Source organism: Thermobia domestica, chromosome 10 (genome assembly GCF_964235325.1).
Source record: "Thermobia domestica chromosome 10, izTheDome1.hap1.1, whole genome shotgun sequence".
Taxonomy (NCBI): domain Eukaryota; kingdom Metazoa; phylum Arthropoda; class Insecta; order Zygentoma; family Lepismatidae; genus Thermobia; species Thermobia domestica.
In genome coordinates, this window is record NC_137463.1 from 94,788,132 (window position 1) to 94,811,178 (window position 23,047).

Consider the following 23,047-nt stretch of genomic DNA (forward strand, 5'->3'; position numbering starts at 1 on the left):
TGGGAGGACAATATTAAGAGCCTTCATCCCGGCGAAGTTAAAATACCGCTAATTTTACAGTAATTATGTGATATCTTCAAATAGATAAAAGATAATCGAAATGTGGAACAAGAGCGCCCTAGACAATATTATTTTACATGAGATACCGTTATCACGACTCACTTAATCTGCTTTCGATTTCGAGCCATTTTGAAAATCGGCATTTATTTTCGCGTTTCTAAACAGCTGAAAACGGAAAGCCACTAGGTGACTTGTGATAACGGTACCTCACGCAAAATAATATTGTCTAGGGCGCTCTTGTTTCACATTTCAATTATCTTTTATCTATTTGAAGATATCACATAATTACTGTAAAATTAGCGGTATTTTAATTTCGCCGGGAAGAAGACTCTTAAGATGGATCTCGCAGAAACAGGAATACAAAGTAGAAACTGGATCCGATTGGCCAACGACATAAGTCAATGTGAAGCTTGTGTGAATATGGCATTGAACCTCTGGGTTCCGTAGGTTATAGAGTTGGTTAGTTACTCATGTTGAATGGTAGAATCTCTTTAGCATTAGTCAATTATGCTGAATTTTGTAGGAAGTATAGATTTACACTGTATTTATTATTAATGTATAAAGGTTTGTTTCAATTTACTTTCTCATTATCATTTTTAGGGGGCACATATCGTTGTAAATATATATATATATGATTGGCATAATGAGTGTGCTAAAAGAGTTAGCATTAGCTGAGTTGTCATTAAAATGTTACATCTAAATAATGGGTAATTTATAAGATGTAAATACGCGTACATACGTTCCTGCTGAGCTCGTTGGACAATTCCTCTACATATCAGTCCTCCAGTTCCAAAATGGCTCTTGTCCATTTATATCAAATCTCAGAAAACTGAGAAAAACCGTAGGATCGATGCGTTTTGTCAAACTGGAAATTTTTGACGATGTTCAAGCTTTTCACATGTACACACTGAAGTTCTTCCAGTTCTGCAAAACATGCAAATCCTACATTTTTTTCTAAGTTTACTTGGATTTGCTGTAAATGGACAAGAGCCAATCAATCGCATATCAATTAATACGAATCCAATTATAATTTGCTTTCTTTGCAGTTGAAATGAAAAATTGCTGCTCATGATCAGAATATGAATAATAATCAAGATTAGAAAGCAATTTGGAAAAATTAACATTTTTAAAAGAAGTTAATCATTATTGAATGAAAATTCCAGACGTTGCGAGTCTTATCTATGTAATGGAAACAACAACAATAACAAACGGACTAGATCCGGTATTTAGAGACATCATCACAGCATTCATCTCGTGAAACTGAGGAAAACATTCGAAAATCCTCGTGAAGATGGCCAGTCATTAAATGTACAGTAAGGGACACTTCTGAATGGTACACTTTTGCCGTAAATTTCCATGTGGGTGTACCATCCACAAGTGTCTCTTACTGTACAAGAATAGAACTACTACTCTGTGGTATAAGATACATGCTGCAACTATTGTGAGTGCTTAGAGGTTACAAGTGATTAATATACAAGATAATCATTTCAGCTTTGGCTTGGGAAAGGGGGCCAAGATTCTCCGTCGATTCGTATTTCATTCTTTTTTCATTAGTTTCTTATAATTGATTAGGGTATATCAAAAGTCCGGTGCCATTGGCCAATTTCGTTCTATGAGTAAAGATCAGTGTTAGGTATTACAATTAAAATCAATTGCAATTAATCAATCAATTGAAAGCAATTGCTGTGAAAATTAATTGCAATTGAATTAATTGCAAATTACATTTAATTGCAATTTATTAACTGAATGTAATTTCAATTGCTTTCCACGGCAATTACTTCCAATCAATTGATTAATTGCAATTGATTCTCAAACATTAATGGTCAGCTGCAATTAACAATTGACATCTATCTCAATTGTTAATTTCAACTAACAATTAAAATTAAGGATTAATTGTTAGTTGTTAATTCAACTGATACTTGCCCACCACTGGTAAAGATACGAAGAAAATGAAAGAGAAGAACGTTGCTGGAAACCGTTCGGGCTCTACATTGGTAAGGTGCTTTATGTTAAATGAAAAAAGCAACATTACCAGTTCAGCAAGCTCTTCCCTTGGCCTCTCACCATACCAACAATATAACATTGTTGCGAAATGGGAATTCAAAGTATTCTAGGTAACATAATAATGTGTGTCCCCGTGTCACTTTAAAATACTATTAATTTTAATTTCCAATCGAACAGCATGCGGAACAGAATATGTTGCTTTTCCATTTAAAAGGTCGACTGCCAATGCATTATCGTTCGCATTATCCCCGAGGCCACATTACTTTTATTTTTTTTTTTTACATTATCAGTTTCGTTTGACCCCACAATTATCAAAAAATGCAGACTTCAATGAGATATGCAAGTTGATGACGTACAAATTTGATACTCATGGCAACCGTGGCAAGTAAGGTGAGTACTTTTATTGGTACTCATGGCAGTCGATCTATAGGTTCTTTACAAATCCAGAGCCATAACAACTGGCGCTATTTAAAAAATTCCACAGTTTTAAGTTGAAAGGCACCTATTTCTAACAACTTTCCTCTCTTTCTTTCTTTCTTTCTTTCTTTTCTTTACTTTTCTTTTTTTTCTTTCTTTTTTCCTTCTTTTCTTTCTTTCTTTCTTTCTTTCTTTCTTTTCTTTTCTTTCTTTTTTTCCTTGTTTTCTTTCTTTCTTTCTTTCTTTCTTTCTTTCTTTCTTTCTTTCTTTCTTTCTTTCTTTTTTGTATCTTTACTTATATTTGCCTCGGACTTTGGATACACCCGGTACAGTGCATCTCTCAGACAGTAAGAATTTCCTCCTGCTTCCAATAAAATACATCCTAAATTGTAATCTTATTTAAGAAGGAAATATGTTGTGAAATAGTCTCATATAACATATATTGGTCCATAAAATGACATACCTAAGTATTGATACTTTTTCGAATTATTTTGTACTCTAACCGTAAGTGAGCGGTGAAAAATATTTTGTATTCTATTCTGTACATTATACAAAATCTAAAGTGTTATTTTGCTAGACACGTTATTAGAAATGTTATTTAAAAGTGCTAAAAAGCAGATAATAATAATAATAATAATAATAATAATAATAATAATAATAATAATAATAATAATAATAATAATAATAATACTTGTAATAATAAAGTGCTTAAAAGCAGAAATTAACTCGTTAGTATTATAGAACGAATATATATTAGTATTCGTTACTATAATTCGGTAGTATTATATTCTACATAAAAAATTTAAAGTCTGTGCTAAGACAAACCAATTAACGCCTCATAAAATTATCATCCAAATTAATTTTATATTAGGAATTAATTTGTTTGACTTCCAATTCTTTCTTATATATAGATAATGGTAACAAATCATTTTCTGCTTTCGAACGCATTATTATTATTATTATTATTATTATTATTATTATTATTATTATTATTATTATTATTATTATTATTATTATTATTATTATTATTATTATTATTTTCTGCTTTCAGGACTTTAAGCATTCAGTAGGAAAAGAGGACTGGTAACATCAAGAAATGTGTCGTTGGACATTCGAAAATGATTTATTAAGACTCTGGTATGAAGTGTGGCGCTTTACGGATCAGAGACGTGGACATTGAGAAAAGCTGAAATATTCAAGCTAGAAGCATTTGAAACGTGGTGCTGGTGCATAGTGCTGCACATATCATGGCCCGAAAGGAAAAGGAATGAAGACGTACTACAGGAAGCTAATGAAGGACGACAAATCATGAAGATAATAGGGGAAAGAAGAAACAGCATGCCTGGTCATCTTATTCGGCACTCTGATTAGATCACCGTATTGATAGAGGGAAAGGCAGAAGGAAAACTAGGAAGGGGAAGACCACGGATACAATATGTAGATGCAGTTATGAACAAGAGACCTTACCAAAGTATAAAGCAGTTCTCCCAAGGGAGAGAAAAGTTTCCAAATTTTCATGATGCCTGGGACCCTGGTGGCTTAGTGGTAGAGCGTTCACCTCTGGTGCATGGGGTCCTTGGTTCGTTTCTAGCTCGCGCCAAGTGAGTTTGGTGGTGGACAAACAACGTGTGCGTGGATTTTCTTGGGGTTCCCCCGTTTCTCCCAGTTTCTTCATTACACTATTTCATTCATTTCTAACCATCACCGTCTCCTTTATTCTAGCCGGCATTATCGTGGGACGTAAAACAAATATTTCATTTCATTTCATTTTTTGTTAGCCACTCCATCAAAATCATGCGTATTACGTCACTTCACGTGGCGATTAAACGATGATTATTGGCGATCAAACGATCTGGCCTAATTCCGATCTATTTTGCTTTTATGGGAAGCTAACAGGTGCCCGTAAAACTTTGTTTCTTTACCGATGACTTCTCTCAAGAACTTCCACTGCAGTGTGGAACTTTCCCTGGTAAATATAAAAGCATACTGCTTTAAAGGAAGGCGAAAGTAGGAGATGGAAGAAACAGATCAAAAAATAAGAAATAAAAATATTACAAAAAGCTAACTTTATTGTACTACATAGTAGTCAATTATTTCATTCATCATTTATAAATAATAAAATTAAAACAACATTAAAAACGATTGTTATATGCAAATCTATTATACTCTTGCAGTACTTCTGGAATTGAGCCTTGGTTCGGGAAGTCCTCTAGGGTTTCTACATCTTCCTCTTCGCGTAGCTAAATCTTTTTTCTGTTTGAGGTTTCTTCGGTGAAGATAAACTCCCAAAATTATGAGTACCAAAGCTGCGACAGCCAAAGCTACAATTCCAATGATTAATCCTGTGGACGCACTCAACTTTAATTCTTCCTGTATTTCAGCTTCATTTACTATAGCTGCTCTCTCGGCTTCCTTTTCTCCAGAGCCATCACAAAACACTTGGCCTGTCCAGTTGTACCAATGAATCAATCTCTTACCTTTTGCCCAATCTGGACTCGCGCATCTGAAAAGCAAGTAAAATTGACATTGTTGAAAAGTTTTCAAAATTTTATGATTTATGCTCTGTGCGGCTTAAATGGATGTTCTTTCACTATTCAATGCACGTAACAGAGTTATCATTATCATCATCAAGGACTATCTGCCCTACCCGGCAATTGCTGGGTAGGCCAACATGATAAAGGCGAAAGTGCTTATTTCAGGGGAACATATTTTGTAAGAAAAAAATATTTTAATCACTATGTTTAATAGGAGAATAGAAGGGACCCGTGCCAAAAACTTCGCGACTCCATCTTTCTGGGGCAGGTCCCCGGCTTGATTTCTGACATTATCGCTGTGCTCAGTGGACCTGGATCTTTCCAACGTCACCACCCTCGTCCAACAACTCCGTGTTTTAAGGCAAATAGAAAGGACGCGAGCTCAAAACTCCGGAACATCAGATTTAAAGTCTCATTTCTGAGATCACCAATTTGCTAAACTGACCCGGACCTTTCGAACGCCACCACCGAAGTCCAACAACTTCATGTTTAATTGGTGAATAGAAGGGAACCGAGCCAAAAAATTTCAGGACCTCATTTATTGAGCCTTGGGAATAGGTTTAATTTCTGATATCGCCGCTGTTCTCAAAAGACCCAGATTTTTCCAACGCCACCACTCGCGTCCAACAACTCGATGTTTAAAAGGATACTAGAAGAGACTCGAGTCCAAAGCTTTGGGACCCATTTCTGGAGCTTTGAAGTCAGGGCTCGATTTCTGATATTACTGCTGTGTTTAGGTGACTCGAACCTTTCCTAAGCCATCATCCGCGTGTAACAATTCCATGTTTAACAACATGTCTAACAACAACAAGTTTAATAGGCGAATAGAAGGGACCCGTGCTCAAAATTTCAGGACACCATTTCTGGAGCCTCAGGGCCTGGGCCCGATTTCTGACATCACTGTGCTCAGGGGACACAGGCTTTTCCAACGCCCCCACCGCGTCCACCAGCTCCATATCTAACACGGTTTCCCTACCGCAGAAGTATTTTAATGGAATTTCTTCAATGTCCTTTGCATTTATTTAATTTATTACTGAAATGAGACTGCATTATTTAAATCAGAAGTGCACTAAGTAATTTCCAAATCTTTAACAGAAATATAATTTTTAAAAAAACTCAAGTATCGTTTACTATGATTTTATTGCTTCAAATTACTAATGATATTTTCAACAAAACAAAGATTAACGGATCTTTATCTTATAGGAACGAAAAAAATAACATATATTTACTTTTTTTGTTTTACAAATATCAATAAAACTATTGAATATAATAAGATAACACATTTATAACTTGTGGATTTATAAAAGGGTTTTGAAAGAGTTCCATGGAAAAAATCATGGACAGTTTTAGAGGAAACGAATCTTACAAAAAACATACAAATTTGGCACAAACCGAGTTGACAATTATAAGATAACATATTTATACCTTGTGGATTGACAAAAGGGTTTTGAAAGAGTTCCATGGAAAAAATCATGGACAGTTTTAGAGGAAACGAATCTTACAAAAAACATACAAATTTGGCACAAACCGAGTTGACAATTATAAGATAACATATTTATACCTTGTGGATTGACAAAAGGGTTTTGAAAGAGTTCTATGGAAAAAATCATGGAAAGTTTTAGAGAAAACGAATCTTACAAAAGCCATAATTTGGCACAAACCGAGTTCACAATTATAAGATAATAGATTTATACATTGTGGATTGATAAAAGGCTTTTGAAAGAGGTCCATGGAAAAAATCATGGAAAGTTTTAGAGAAAACGGATCTTACAAAAGCCATAATTTGGCACAAACCGAGTTCACAATTATAAGATAATAGATTTATACATTGTGGATTGATAAAAGGCTTTTGAAAGAGGTCCATGGAAAAAATCATGGAAAGTTTTAGAGAAAACGGATCTTACAAAAGCCATAATTTGGCACAAACCGAGTTCACAATTATAAGATAATAGATTTATACATTGTGGATTGATAAAAGGCTTTTGAAAGAGGTCCATGGAAAAAATCATGGAAAGTTTTAGTGAAAACGAATACAAATTTGGCACAAACCGAGTTGACAATTATAACACATTTATATCTTGTGGATTTACAAAAGGCTTTTGAAAGAGTTCCATGGAAAAAATCATGGAAAGTTTTAGAGAAAACGGATCTTACAAAAGCCATAATTTGGCACAAACCGAGTTCACAATTATAAGATAATAGATTTATACATTGTGGATTGATAAAAGGCTTTTGAAAGAGGTCCATGGAAAAAATCATGGAAAGTTTTAGAGAAAACGGATCTTACAAAAGCCATAATTTGGCACAAACCGAGTTCACAATTATAAGATAATAGATTTATACATTGTGGATTGATAAAAGGCTTTTGAAAGAGGTCCATGGAAAAAATCATGGAAAGTTTTAGAGAAAACGGATCTTACAAAAGCCATAATTTGGCACAAACCGAGTTCACAATTATAAGATAATAGATTTATACATTGTGGATTGATAAAAGGCTTTTGAAAGAGGTCCATGGAAAAAATCATAGACAGTTTTAGTGAAAACGAATACAAATTTGGCACAAACCGAGTTGACAATTATAACACATTTATATCTTGTGGATTTACAAAAGGCTTTTGAAAGAGTTCCATGGAAAAAATCATGGAAAGTTTTAGAGAAAACGGATCTTACAAAAGCCATAATTTGGCACAAACCGAGTTCACAATTATAAGATAATAGATTTATACATTGTGGATTGATAAAAGGCTTTTGAAAGAGGTCCATGGAAAAAATCATGGAAAGTTTTAGAGAAAACGGATCTTACAAAAGCCATAATTTGGCACAAACCGAGTTCACAATTATAAGATAATAGATTTATACATTGTGGATTGATAAAAGGCTTTTGAAAGAGGTCCATGGAAAAAATCATAGACAGTTTTAGTGAAAACGAATCTTACAAAAACCATACGAATTTGGCACAAAGCAAGTCAACAAGTATAAGGCAAAAGAATTTGGAATCAAAGTTGGAGTAAAACAAGGAGATATAATAATTCTTATATTTATATAGGGTAAAGGTTATTGCTATATGAACGTAGTCAAATTAACTAAGGTATTGTATGCTTACGGCTAGCATGCAACCAAGTTTATAATCCAACTTGTGTTGAAAGAAGAGTTGCGAAAGAAAAGTATGATCGTAAGTACAGCTAAAACAAAAATAATGGTACTCAATAGGAAAGACATAAAGAGCAAAATCAAGTTAAAGAATTAAGTCCTGGGACAGGTGAAAGTTTCAAATAATGAATAATGATAATAAACAATTAACGCAAAGAGAAAGAAGAAATAAAAGATAGTACTCAACAATAGAAAGGTTGTATCAAATGATAAACCTGGATTTATTAAAAAGTAGTAATGTCTAGACTAGAGTGATAAAATTATTTGTGTTTAATTGAATTTAAAGACCAACATTCTCTTACAACAGTAAAATTAGATTTTAATCTAGAAATATTTTAATATAATCAAGATGTAAATTTAATAGGGTATGACTGGAGAACAATAGAAAGAAATGCAGAGATCTTATTGAACGATTGCAGGGACATGGGTTTAGAAGTAAATGCAGAGAAAACTAAATACATGGAAGTGCGTCTTGACAGTAATACTACAAATTAGGAAGACTTAGGCACAGATGGGAGGACAATATTAAGATGGATCTCGCAGCAATAGGAATACAAAGTAGAAACTGGATCCAGTTTGTTAAGGATAAAAGTCAGTGAAGAGCTTTTGTGAACTCTGCATTGAACCTCCTGGTTCCATAAGCCATAGAGGTAGTTAATATCTAAGCCAAATAAATCGCGGAAATAATATATATATGAGGAAAACTAGAGAAAACTAGTAGTGAAGGATAATAATCAGAACTATAAATAAATATCTAAAATTCAACCATTGTAGGAAAGAATGGAAGCATACCATCTGTTGGAAGATTAAGGTGACAGTAATTATGGGGTAGATAAGTTGTATTATAGAAAAGGGTCAGATATCTTGAAGGTGATACAAAAGCATTTTTTTTTTCACGCTTGACCGTAGCTATAGGGTAATTATGTTTGGGTTAAATTTCGTAAGAACATGAGGCATATTTTTTTCAAGGGCTACTCTTAAAAAATATGCATTTTGTTCTCAAGGGTGTGAGTGAAGTTCGAAGTTAGACCACCCAAGTGTGACGTAATGTGACGTGGTATTATAATGGGGTAAAGGTGGAACAAAACGAGCCAAGCGAGGCTTCTAAACCCTTCGCTCGCTGCCGCTCGCTCAGCTGTTTCCTAATTTCAGAACAATAACTTTTTATGTATTATATATTATGTACAAGGCCAAATGAGTATTATTATAATCTTATTTTAATGACAAAAATGTTATGAATTTTTTTTATATAATTATTGGGGCTTGTTTGAACACACGCCAAAAGCACTTATCCTTACTCGCCTAGTGCGCTAGCACGCTCGGCTACGAGGACCGACAGCAGCAACCGTTTGATTTCTGCTATATACAGGCTACGTGGTGAGAAAAGGATAACTTCAACCAATCAGAAACGCATTTTTAGCTCCTTTGGCTAGGGTCGAGCGTGATTAAAAATATGTCGTCCAAACATAAGTAGAGTGTTCTTGTGTATCTAATAGAGGTTGAAATTATGGTGAGTGGGAAGATAGTGGATGTGATATCGAGTGTATCCGTGTAGTATGAATGCTTTTTTTTTTATTTATTTATTTTATGCAAGTCCTTTTAAGAGTCTTCATCCCAAATCAAAATACCGCTAATTTTACAGTAATTATGTGATATCTTCAAATAGATAAAAGATAATCGAAATCTGAAACAAGAGCGCCCTAGACAATATTATTTTACATGAGAAACCGTTATCACAACTCACTTATCTGCTTTCGATTTCGAGCCATTTTGAAAATCGGCATTTATTTTCGCGTTTCTAAACAGATGAAAACGGAAAGCCACTAGGTGACTTGTGATAACGGTACCTATCTCACGCAAAATAATATTGTCTAGGACGCTCTTGTTCCATATTTCAATTATGTTTTATCTATTTGAAGATATCACATAGTTACTGTAAAATTAGCGGTATTTTAATTTCGCCGGGATGAAGACTCTTAAGTTCTTTAATTATTTCGATTTGAATCAATACTGAATTAATCTCAATGTGAAGTGGAAGAACAATCAACACAGTAAATATAAAGGAAAATATAAATATTTCAATCTGATCAATACTAATTAGGAAAACAAATGATAATGAAACTACTAGTTCTTAATGACATATTAACAGGTTTAATTAACCACTAGTTTCTCGTAAATACTGATTCATGGTAATTACTTTGTGTTCGTGCTAATACTACTTATAACAAACAATTTTAATTATATAACAAAATATAAATATAGGATGAAGACTCGACAACCTATAATATTGCAATGCGAAATTTTAGCGAAACAATCTAGAACATTAACCATACTATAATACTAAGTTGAAATATTAGACATTTTATAATTCAATTATCACATGTTCGACATTAATTATTACAAAAACATACTAAATAGTTTTCAACTAGTGTATCATGACTGGCAATTCAGATAAATATTTGTGCCACTTTCAAAAATAAAAAATAAATAAATAAAAATAAACTAATTAATTACAATTACTACATTTGATTTGATTTAATTTTGAGTTTAGCGTCCCATAATTAGTACATAAAACAATGCTGAACTTGTAGAGAACTTGACTTTATAGCTGCCTCATATTTAATATAACACTTCAGCGGTTTGGAAGTAAACGAAAGGATAAGTTGAAAATAGTTTTATCAAAGTGGAACAATATTATGATGTAAACGTAGATTGGTAACTAAGTGCAGAGCTATATCGTTAAATGATGTTCTGTGCATCAAGGATGGTATCAGCGGCGTAGCGAGCACTACAAGATTGGGGGGGGGGGGTGAAACTTGAAATTGCCAAGTCTTGATTTAAAAATGCCAAGTCTTGGTTAAAAAAAAAAAAACACCAAGTGTTTCGAAAATCTTAGTCTCACTTTTACCAACCCTGCGGAAAACTTTACAGCAACCTTATTTTCATATTCGTCCCATTCCGTGCTCCATCTGAGATACGAATACGAACAGCCCCCATTTTCGAATAAAATTTCACACCTCAACTCAGAATCATTATCATCTCCCACGATGCACAACTGTTAATTTGACAACTTATGGCTAGGTTAGGTAATCTGCGCCAGTCAATTCTCATCAGAAATGCACAGTTTTTTTTCTCTTCTGTCCTCCAGTCTCCTGCCACTTCGATTTCATAATTTTGCGCTCTGATGAAAAGTATTAAATACCAGCAAGAAAAATACTAATATATAACCTCCCTTTTAGGCGCCCCTCCAACCGCAAGCCCGGGACACTGCCTCGCTTGCCCCCCATGAGCTACATAGAAAAACATACAATGTTTACGTAATGCTTTGACTTATAAAAACTATGAAGAAAGGAAGAATTGCAATTTATGTTTTACTTTCCGAAAGAAGCAACTACGTGATTAAAAATAAAGTAGGAAAGGCAACACATTTATATGAAAATGAAGTGAAACACACACCGATCTATGCTTTCACCCAGGAGACGTATTTTTTGGTCCCCCAAAATGTGACTTTTGGAATCATGCACTTAGGTTCATAGCGGAAGCGACAGAATGACTTGAATCATCCATTGTAGCTTTCGTCCATCGAACAACATTTCCAGAAACCTACTGTGCCCCCCGTGCCGTGCTATAGAAAATCAGCACCCGGGACGAGAGTATACGACAGCGGCCTCATACATACGAGTTAGGACGACAGATCATTCGCGAAGTGCCACCATGGTTGGCGCGAAGCGTAAGAAAATTTTCAAAAGTAAACCCTGCTTTTCCTTAATGTTGAACACCTTTTATTACTTTTTCCTTCCATTTTATATATGTGCACATATATTTTCCTAACATGAGTAACATTATAGGGCCACTTCCTAAAGCAGAAAGAGGATTTAAGTACATACTAGTAATATTCCAAATAATTTTTCCTTTCTCTCTTTTTCTTTCAATCTCTTTTTTAATTTTTCTCCCCAATTTTGCGCCCCCTTTCTTCGGCACCCAGGACTATCGCCCCCCGTTATGAAAGGCACTGATGATACCATTCCCAAAACACACTTTTGTTCAGTTCTCCCTACTCGAAAAGCCCTGTAAATAGAAAGTCTTACTGCAAAACAGAACTGAAATAATCTATTCTTGTCCTCTATATTAATATGATCTCCTTTTGTTTCAAAGCGAAAGGTTTATTCACACACAAAATATACACGGCTACACAATACAAAGTATATTCACTCTGGTATCAAAATCATCTTCCCATCTTCCATCTGACATTTTACTGCTAGAAAAAAAAAACAACTTAAATTTGTCAAATTTACATACTATACATAGTAAAAAGTTTATACTAATAAACCTGCCATGTTTTCTTTATGGGAATACGGGACACCTTAGATCCCCTTCCCCCCCAAACTTTCCAACACAATCCAATAAACTGTACCTCTGGTTATTAATAACAGTATAATAGCCCGCGGTGGCTCAGTGGTATAGCGTTTACTTCTGGTGCATGGGATACTTGGTTCGACCCCAGCTCATTTCAAGTGAGCTTTGTAGTGGAAAAACACTGTGTGCGTGGGTTTCTCGTGGTTCTCCCGTTTCCTCCCACTTTCTTCATTCCACCATTTCATTCATTTCTCATTATCATCGTCTCCTTTAGCCTAGCTGACATTTATTTTTTTCAACAATATAATAGGCGGAATTTCCCTAAGCTGCAGCTACTTTTCTCTCGTCGTTCCCTGCAATTAACTTTACGGACTGAAGATGTTTACAATCCAACTAAAAAAGAAATCCTTAAAACTTAAGATAATGTGTTATAAAAATGTTTTACAGAAAAACAATATGCAAACTGTTTAAATCAGTGACACAATCTACATTCAATATTCTTCGCGGGTTTAGCAATATTTATTTACATGGCAGTATTTGCCAAAATTACGTTTGTCAGTTTAATCTGATGAAAAGTTGATTTTTCTCCTTGTGTCGTGTATAATTGTCAGGACCAAATGTACATATTTCTGAGCCCTGGACCAAGCACAATTCTGTGCCCATAACCTCTCAAAAATATTATAATTCTTGTTACTTCATTTAATGTCTCTCTGAAGAAAAAGTCACTCATCTTTCCTGTGCTTGTACATGTAGAATTACTCAAAGCCATCTTTTTTTTTTTTTTTTTATGTTGGAGAGTGTCCGAGTTTCCACCAGGTACAGTCACTCACATAAGAACCTGGACCCCTGACTGTTATAATTCCATTACTTGGGGTCCAGGTACTTATGTGGGTGACTGTACAATGGAAAAAGTAGTGTTGCAAATTTCGCTCGCTATCAAGTCGGACAGGGTATTGTGATAACTTGCTCAAAACTGTTACATGCTACACCTTATTCTTCATTAACATTATCCCAGCCACTTCATTACTTTTCGAATAAGCTTATATTGATAGCAGAAATGGAATGGAATTAAAATATGGGACATTTGCCTGTCCCGACTAAATTTATTGGGACGCGGGATTCTCGGGCCCAAAATCGGAACTGTCCCGTTTTTTACGGGACGTATGGCAGGCTTAATACTAACCAGTCACTGCCTTGTTCTTATGTTATTAACATCAATTCTGCCAGTCACTACCTGTTGCCTTGTATACGCTCTTTTATCAAATGCTTTTGCGTCCAATGCTCTACTTGCCACCGAAACGCCTCTTTTGTGTGTCTTTGCATGCCAACTCTATTCTGCTTTTGTCAGTGGTACAGTTCCCGATTTTCATCAAAGATTCTTCAAAATGTTTACGAATATCAAATGAACAAAAGTGAAGTGTAATCACTTGCAACAAGTAAAGAAACTTTAAACGAATATATCAATTTATTTCAAGATTGGAAACTACACAAAACTTATGCCAAGTCTATAGGAGAATTGATAATAATTTGCAGTAACTGGGTACCTAAAAAAATGTTAAACCGAATAAGTCAATTGAACAAAATGGCATTCTTTAAATTGCCAACTATGTATTTTAATTTGCCAACTTGTCAAGAGATTAGAAACTTTGGGGGGGGGAGGATCCCCCCTTTACCCCCCCTTAACGACGCCCCTGGATGGTATAAATAGAGGATCTGCCCATATGTATCTTCATCGTATTAAATTGGTGAAACCAAAAAGCAATCGAGCATCGGCACGTCTGATTTGCTACTCTCGTTTCTACCATCGTCTGATTGGCTACTTTCGTTTCCGCCATGATTGTTGGCTCAAAACATTGGGACCTATTGGGCGGAGTCGGCAGAGTAGGGATGGCGAAACTGTGACGTATGGCTTCAAGATTTTGTTTTAAGGGCACGTCCTCTATTTTATAAGATCCTTGCTGTGCGTTACATAGTTCGAAAATAAGGTATAAAAAACGAAGAAGACAAATTATCGGTATTATGCTTGTATCAGAAGTTAAACTTAAATAGCCCTATACGTAAATATTGCATTCGCACTCCTGGGGTTTTGGATAGACTACTGTATGATACATATATATTTTACCAAAGATATAGTCTCTAACGTATTACCAATCTCATTTGAAGGCCACAATTGCCAACTATAAGGAACGGTTAGTTAACAATTCTGTACCTCAGAGGTAAACTAAACCAAGTCATGAATTCCTAATTTTACAGGAGAAGCGAAAAATATTTTCTTAATAAGAATCTGTGGAAATATTTTTAAACTTTATTAAGTGCTTACAAAATAGTACATACTTTTAAAAGTACAAACTTTTAGTGATTTTTCTTTCTGTTATTTATGTCATGAAAATTGTATTTGATTTTATAAACGACGAGTTTACTAGTGTAAATATGAAATGACTTAGAATATAAAATTTTATTTGTGTTAAATATTGCCATAGCTTTGTTGTTTATACTTGAAAAAATCTCAAACAATACTAACAGCCAAACTATAACTTGTCAGATTACTGAAAACTGTAGTGTAATTTGACATAAAAGTAAATATATCACTCAGTTCTTAGAACTCATGCTAGTTGCATATGATAGGAATATCCTTGTAAAATACTCATACCAAACTTTTGGAACCTATTTCAATAACATCAGAAAATCCCAGTATTCTGAGAAACTTACAGGATTCAGTTTATCACTTGACTTAACGAACTTCATCTGGATATACGAATTCTCAGGTATCTTTATTGAATCACACACAAGATTTTATTTTCTGTGAACCTTTTCTTGAAGTAAAGTCTATAAGGATATATTTCTTCGTACTTAAATATCAATCATTTTTGATATAGATGCGTGTTTACTTCCACTTTTTTTTTCCATGGAAGCAAAGGACTTAAATGACGTTCATATAGTGCCTAAAAGTTTTTGAAATTTTCCTAGCAAATATTGAGAACGGTAAATTAATTGTTTTCTTTACAACTTCTGTTGTTGCAAATCCCACGGTATCACTATAGCAAAATTAGAGTGAATTTTTCTTACAGGTTTAGTGACTTATTGGGAACCTACTTCCAAGTAAGTGTGCCCTGAACAAAACATTTTGTTGTATAGTCATAAGTGTAGGAACCTTATGCAGCAATCAGGAGTACTAATACACCATTAACCATACTACGATTTTTATCAGTGTAATTATCAGACCATTGTATTAGTACTCCATCATCACTGTTTAAAAATTCATTTTCTGCCCACTTGTACAGCCCAAAGGGATATTACCACCTTTTCCAGCCTTCGTGTCATCCCAGATTAGTCAATATGTTTTTTGTTTAGTGCTTTTAGAAATTGTGTAATTGACAGTTCATAAATTTCAAATGAAAAATCGAAAAGTATATTATAACTAATGAGGAAGTAAACTATTTCAAGTCTGACGAGGTATAATGCTCTCAAATATAGGTTTTGGACAATAGTATAAATATACTTAGCATAGTTTACCTGTAACTCAGATGCTAATTTAGGCTAATTGCAAATATGCCATTTTATGTATAATAAAAATAAGCCTTACATTATTTTACCCCACTAGAAAGAACATACGTACTTCAATTATTAAGAAAAAAATATTATAACTCATCTTCGAACAAAACGTGATTTAGCATAGTCTGCTTCTGAGATACAGAATTTTTGAATTTTCTACACTAACTTAGCTGGTTTGGCTATTTGTGTTGAAATGAAGATGCAAGTGTGGAGAGTATTTCCTCGAGGAAAAAGGTGAAAACGAAGATCAAGAAAAACAGAATATAAGCGTGAAAAACATTGAAGAGGCGAAGAATAGGATGGAATCTAAGAAATTAGCAGCCGATAGAAACACTAAGTTCTCTGTAATACTTAGAGAGCATAAGGTAGAAGAGGACTTAATTAAGCGAGATTAACCCTTGAAATAAAATATCAAAGGTGTTTTACCTGAATTCGTGTAAGAGATGCATGGTATTATTTTTGTATAACAGCGGTACCAAGGTAGTGATCATCCACTGCAACGCACAACTACAGTCCCATGGATTATGCTGCAAGTTTATGCTCGACATTTCCTCCCAGTGGACCAAGTCGTTTGGCAAAGTCTTCAAGTTATTCCCGCTCAAATCGAGCTAAAATAAAGCAAAAATATATAAAGAAATTTGAGCTTTTAGTTCTAAGCTAAAGGTTTCAAATATTATGTATGTCTGTTTATAGAGATACGAGTATTTTCGTCCAAGACATGTGTAAATAACATAGCGCCGGAAACGAGATTTTCTGCTAAATTGTTTATCTTGCGCGAGTCTGAGTAAAAGAACTTTCGTGTTTACTGACACGTAACATCGTGGACCTATCTGTTAACAGAAATCAGACAACCTACTTCCACCCTCCATTCTGCGTGCTCCCCTCCAAGTATGACTCCCCCAGTACGACATCTGTTTACAACCATCTCCACTGCTCTGGTTGTAAACAGGTGTCATACTAGGATGGTCATACTTGGAGGGGGCGTGCAGAATGGAGAGTGGAATTAAGTTACCTGATCTCTGTTGACATCCTACTGCCTCGAAGATTTCTAACATCTGGTTGTGATTCCAAAAATCACTTCCTAACTGTTTTCATCGTAGCGATAATCGAATGGCAGCGTTCCTCCGTAATAGTCGCAGTTGGATTTTCGCATTAAACAAATGGTACAAAAAAGTGTGATTATTACGCGAATAAATACGGTAGTGCATACGAGTTAATAGATCAATCAGATGTAAGCTACATTTTAATATAAAATTGCAAACATGTAAGTCTACAAGTAACTAACAATATTTGTACTATGTCATCTGTGAAAAGTACAGTCACAATATCACATTTTTTTACATTACTGTGAAATGGCTTATTGAAAAAAAATATTCTCTTTAGAAAAAATGAATTGATTGATTGATTGGGACAATAACGGGGACATCAGTACTGTGACTATTTGTTCTCAAAAATGAAAATTTAAGAGAGCTGTTGGAAACAATTTGTATTTTCTGAACTATTTAACATTCAAAAACTATAAATAAATCGTGTTATTCCTTTCTATTAAAATTATTTTCTTGTTTATTTTTTCTCTGCAAAGTCTGAATTTTGCCTAAATTCAAACTCCTACTATTTTCAGATTCAAATGGACAAAATTGTCAAACTGCTCAAATGTTCATGCTGAATTGACTATTTCAACTAAGTTTTCACCTGGAAAAACTCTTTGGGACTGGAAAGCGCATTTTGCAATGTATTCTTGTGTGTATTTGGCGTATGGGTACAAAGAACTTCTCTTCAGACATTTCCCGTCGTCTACGTGATGCTCTTTGTCCGAAATGATTAAATCTGTGGACTTTAAAGCCCCGTAGATTGCACCAAGATAATGATTCCATTCGTGTAGCTCATGTGGTCATTGTTTTCACCATAGCACAGAATTTTGATGTTTCGTCAATCTCACTACTCTTCGGGTATAGCCTCATGAGACTTTTGCCTCTTCCAAAAAAGCAAAGATATCAGAAAGAAACTCGCTTTTGCACCCGACAGATCTAGTGCAATGCGACAGCTGGTCTTGTCCGTAGAGGGATTCCGGAAGAGGGATTCCAAGCCTGTTTCCAGTCGTACAAAGATTACCAAACTCGGTGCGTGAAAGCAAGAGGAAACTAGTTTGAAATGAATACGTCAGGTAAGTGTATTGGTTTTCCGGGATCATGGTCGGATATTTTTCTGACAGGCCTTGTACATCGACAGTTTTTGTTTATTATCTTTAAACAAAAACTCACCTTTCATGCATAAAGTATTATCTAAATATTTACCGGCTATTCACAAAACTTTCTAGGTATACCATACAACACGCAATACTCCACATGCATACATCAGATATTCTACGTATAGACCTGTATCGATATTAAATATAATTATAATAAATACTTACCACTTTCAGAGTCCATATTTTTTGATCCTCCACTTCAGACCACATCATGTCCTTGTGTATCGATGATAACTGAGGGTTGTTAGAACAATATAGTTCAACCAAAGAATCAAAACCTCCAAATGTTCCTTTGCCAATCGTTTTTAACTCCCGTAGCCCACTGATATTCAACTTCTGAACTGACTTTAGACCATAAAATGACTTTGAATCAAGTTGCTGGATCAAGTTTTCATCAAGACTTAGATTCAATAATGTTGGCAATAGTCCTAGTGCTTCTGGAACTGTTATAAATTGATTTCCGGATAAGTCCAGAGTATCAAGTTCTGGAAGACCACGGGCTACTTGCTCTGGGAAAGAAGAAATCCCTGTGTTGGAAAGGTTGAGTTCCTGAAAATTCAATCAACATCTAGTAAATTATACAGCTTTCATTTATTCTAAGAAATTCTACAATATTAGTAGTTTAATGAAACAAAATGTCCAAAAATTAGACATGTACCAATTGGTAGACATCATTGAGCTAAACAAATTTATAAAGATGAGTGTAAATTCTCATGTGTACTTTTTGAGAAAATCGAGAAAAGCTATTTTTTTTCAAAAAATAAAGAAAACATTGATCCTACCCGGTAATCACACCACTTATTAAGGTGAAAATGATACTACGCGATACTCTTATCTTGGTTTTCATTTGAACACAAGGATAGCGACTATACAGTACAGCTAATAAGATGCTTGCTTGTCGCAAACTTACGTTTCGATTGTATTTGGCTTGAGTTCGCTTTCGCTTGTACTTAAAAGCTATATTAACTTGCAACAAGCAGTAATAGTCATAGCGCAAGACATTAATTAGCTTGCTGCAAGCTAATTTTGACTTATATATTGCTTACCTATGCTGAAGTTGGCATTTACGTAAGTTTATTTGACTTGCATTGACGCTTTCTGGCTTACATTTCATTTGTGAAATCAAGTATGTTGCAACCTTGCCCTGTGCTAACTAGTCAGCTTGCAGCACGCTTTCGTCAAGTTATTGGCTTGTATTGTACAATTTGTCTCAAGTTTATAGACTTGCGATATCAAGCCTGATGCAAGCGTGGGACAAGCTCAAACTGTGGATTAGACGTACATCAATCGATAGATTATGTCTTGATCAACAAAATTACATGCTTCAGGATAAATTTTGATGCAGTAGTTTTCGAGCAAAACTATTTTTATGGCATTAAAGTGTATGTCGTTCGTTGCCATTTAACCATTCGGATGCGTCTAATAGTTCTTATTCTGTTGAAATAGATTATTTGTTTATTTGAACTCTATATGAAAAATATACCCTATCAACTAGCAGATTGTGTCTATTCTTGTTTAATTAATCCTAAAAGTGAGTCACATATGTTAACAGTGACACAAATACTTCTAACAGTGACACACATAATTCTAACAGTGGCACACATAATTCTAACAGTAACACATACATACTTCTAACAGTGATTCACATAATGCTAACAGTGGCACACATAATTCTAACAATGGCACACAATTCTAACAGTGACACACATACTTCTAAAAGTGATACACATAATTCTAACAGTGACGCACATGCTATTTTTAAAATATCCAAAAATTATCGAAATCTGATATTTTACTCAGGATTAACGAAGAAAATCAACTAGAAGTATGATCTTAATTCAGAAAATACAAGCAAGAATTGCTTCTCTCTTCATACTTTAGTCTAATAGTATAATAGTATTTAGTCTAATAGTATTTAAAAGATATATTATAAAGTTTATGTAAGTTGAAACATTCATTGAAGTTTTAAAATAGAACAAAATTTACATCAAACAGTTCGTTAATAATCATCAACTCAAACTTAGTTTGGAAATTCACATTAAAATTACATATCTTCGAATTTCTATAGCTATGTACTGCGATCAAATAAAATTAATCTCATAGTTACTCAACTTGTGAACTGTCTTGGCAGTAATTACAATGATTCAATCGAATGATTAGGATTCTGTTCATCCAATTTCCATTTTCTACTGAAAAATCACTCAAGTAATTGTGTGAATGTCTGTCTATGGAAACTTCAATGCTTCTCCACAAAGTTGAAATTGACAAAATTACGAGAGAACTTGTATAAACAGTTTGTCTCATGCAATGAAATCATTTCGGTTGTCACCGAAGAGAGCAATAGCTCCCTGCACAGACTCTTAGACTAATATATTTAATATGAATACACGCTTCACCGATCTTCCAATGAGAAATTCGAGATTTCCAGTCAGAGAGCTAACTGGCTGGGTCATTAAGCCAGTAGAAGAGGATAAGGTTGTAGGATATAATATCAAAGTTGAAACATCGCGAATTAAAGAAAAGCATATAATAACAAATCTCATATTTGAAAATAATTTCGGCTTAAACTGGCTACGACTACATTTAATTCAAAATTGAACTTGTGGAATACACAATATAAGCGTAGCTAAAAGAAAAAAAAACAATAAGAATTGTCGAGATTCGAACATAGGACCTCCCACGTAGGGGTCCCTTACGCTATTCATTCATCTAATACATCACGTAAACGCGCTATTTTTAAAGTTATATCAGATCCAAGCGACAATCTTATGCTCATTTCCATTGTTTTTTAACTTGTTATTTTCAAAAGTATGACATGTTTACGAGGATTTGTTTCATTTTCCATTACAGCTTCGCAAAAGGTGATTTATGTCTGAATACTTGCTACTTCTTTATCAGACGATTCTATCAAACTTTTACTTCCTCCACCGAGTGAATTTTTGGAATATTCCGTTCTATTCATTTCTTAACGTAGCTAAACGACAAGTATATTGTAATGTTTTTCAGGTTGAGTCTATAATGGTCCGGGTGTTTCCCCTTCACCAATTTTATTACAAAATTTAAATACAATTATCTTTGAATTCACAAAGAAAAATCTAATAATGTTTTTCCTTATGAGTGACCAAGATGAAGGAGAAAGGTGTTTTGCACGGTGCCCCTTTTGCCCAAAGCAGCCTCCAGAGCATCTGCAGGATTTAGGTGAACTTGCAGGGAAACCCCCTCAGCCCGAGGCAGCTTCGCCAGGTTTAGTTATGGTTAGGATTTCTAGTCCAAAGCGACCTCGGGTTTAGGTATAGGTGAACTCCCTAGTCCGAAGAGACCTCAAGAGCGGGTGTAGGTTATTTGATCAGCGGTCAAACTGATAGTTTCTCGTCTGTTTGTAGTGTTTGTAAATAGTAGTACGTGTTGTGGTAACATGTGCTTGTGCTGAAGATGGGGATCCTTACAATATGAGTGACTGCGTAGAGTTCTCCGTGGTTGAATGGATAAAGTCATGGTTCGATAGCTAAGAGGCTGATGGTTCAAAACCCGTCTTGGAAGCTGAAGACTTTTTAAAAAAAATTCTTAATTCCTCGGATCTTAAGTTCTTTCTTTCCCTTTGTAATCATCTGATGCTGAGTCATTCTGTTTCAATTCAACCAATGATGAAAAATTCATGGTCTCAGATTTGGATAGTTTTTTTGTACATTGAAAGACATGTTTGCGAATAGTTATTTCCCAAAATAAAACTTTTCTAGCCCTTATAGTTAATTAGTAATTAATTACGCAATTAGCTTCAAGATCACGACTCAAAACCAGCTGAGTTTGCGTTTTATTGTTTATTTCAATAATCATAAGAGCTACGAAGCTAAAAATTGGATTTCAAATCTGCAATCGAAATTAATGAATATTGTATAAGTGTAGGGTTATAGCAGAATTTATGGTCCGAAGCTCCGGAATATAATATACAACTCGAACGCATACTTCTCAATGGTAAAATAATTACCCATCTGAAAGATATAAACAAATGCTTGTTTGTGATTGGCCATAATTGGAAAATGTAAACAAATCCTTATCTCCGATTAGTGGAATATCTCTTCACGATATTGGAAGGGAACTTGTAGAAATATTTGAATTTTTTGTTTTCTTTGATATAAGTTTGTTTTCTTAACAGTTTTCCAATAACTATTTATCAAGTTACTCAAGAGTTGAAACATAACATTCTTCTTTCTTGGTTAGTAACACATTGAGTCATTTCTCCATAGAACAACTTGCTGCTTACATTCCTGAATGAATATAGTTGGCTTCTGCATACGCTATGTGTTGTATATAACATTAGTAGTTTAGTGATATGTTGACTTTCTTTTTTTCTTTTATTTCTTTCTTTTTTCTCTTTTCTTTTTCTTTTTCTTCTTTTTTTATACATATCGATTTTATTACAACATACTCCAAATAGGTTTAAGACGTTTCAGTGTGAGGATGTTTGACTGTAAGGGATGTATTTGTGTAAAAAAAAATTCGTAATGAATTAAAAGAGAGAACTAGTTCCATTCTTATACTCGATTCTAATTTTGTGATCTTATACTCGAAGTGCCGTAGTGTAGTTACCGTGCAATAGAGTAAAAAGGTTAAAATATTATTGAGGCAATTACAGAATGATTAATATTCCAGAAGGAGTGCGTTCATGATAGAATGAAATGTGTTCATGATAATATATTCAACTTACAACAGATGTAATAATAATAAT

The 23,047-nt window shown here is 34.3% G+C and overlaps 1 protein-coding gene across 1 annotated transcript in view; it reads right to left on the reverse strand.

Annotated features, from left to right (window-relative positions):
• Nucleotides 1-4,530: 4,530 nt before the first annotated feature.
• Nucleotides 4,531-23,047, reverse strand: part of LOC145662573 (tsukushi-like) — a 44,994-nt gene continuing 26,477 nt past the window's right edge. Inside the window, exons 3-5 of the mRNA XM_081728264.1 lie at nt 18,487-18,870; nt 16,500-16,681; nt 4,531-4,984 (exon numbers count right to left, since the gene is read on the reverse strand). Coding sequence (XP_081584390.1) covers nt 4,642-4,984; nt 16,500-16,681; nt 18,487-18,870 — 909 coding nt within the window. The 3' untranslated portion in view covers nt 4,531-4,641. The remainder of the gene's footprint in view (nt 4,985-16,499; nt 16,682-18,486; nt 18,871-23,047) is intronic.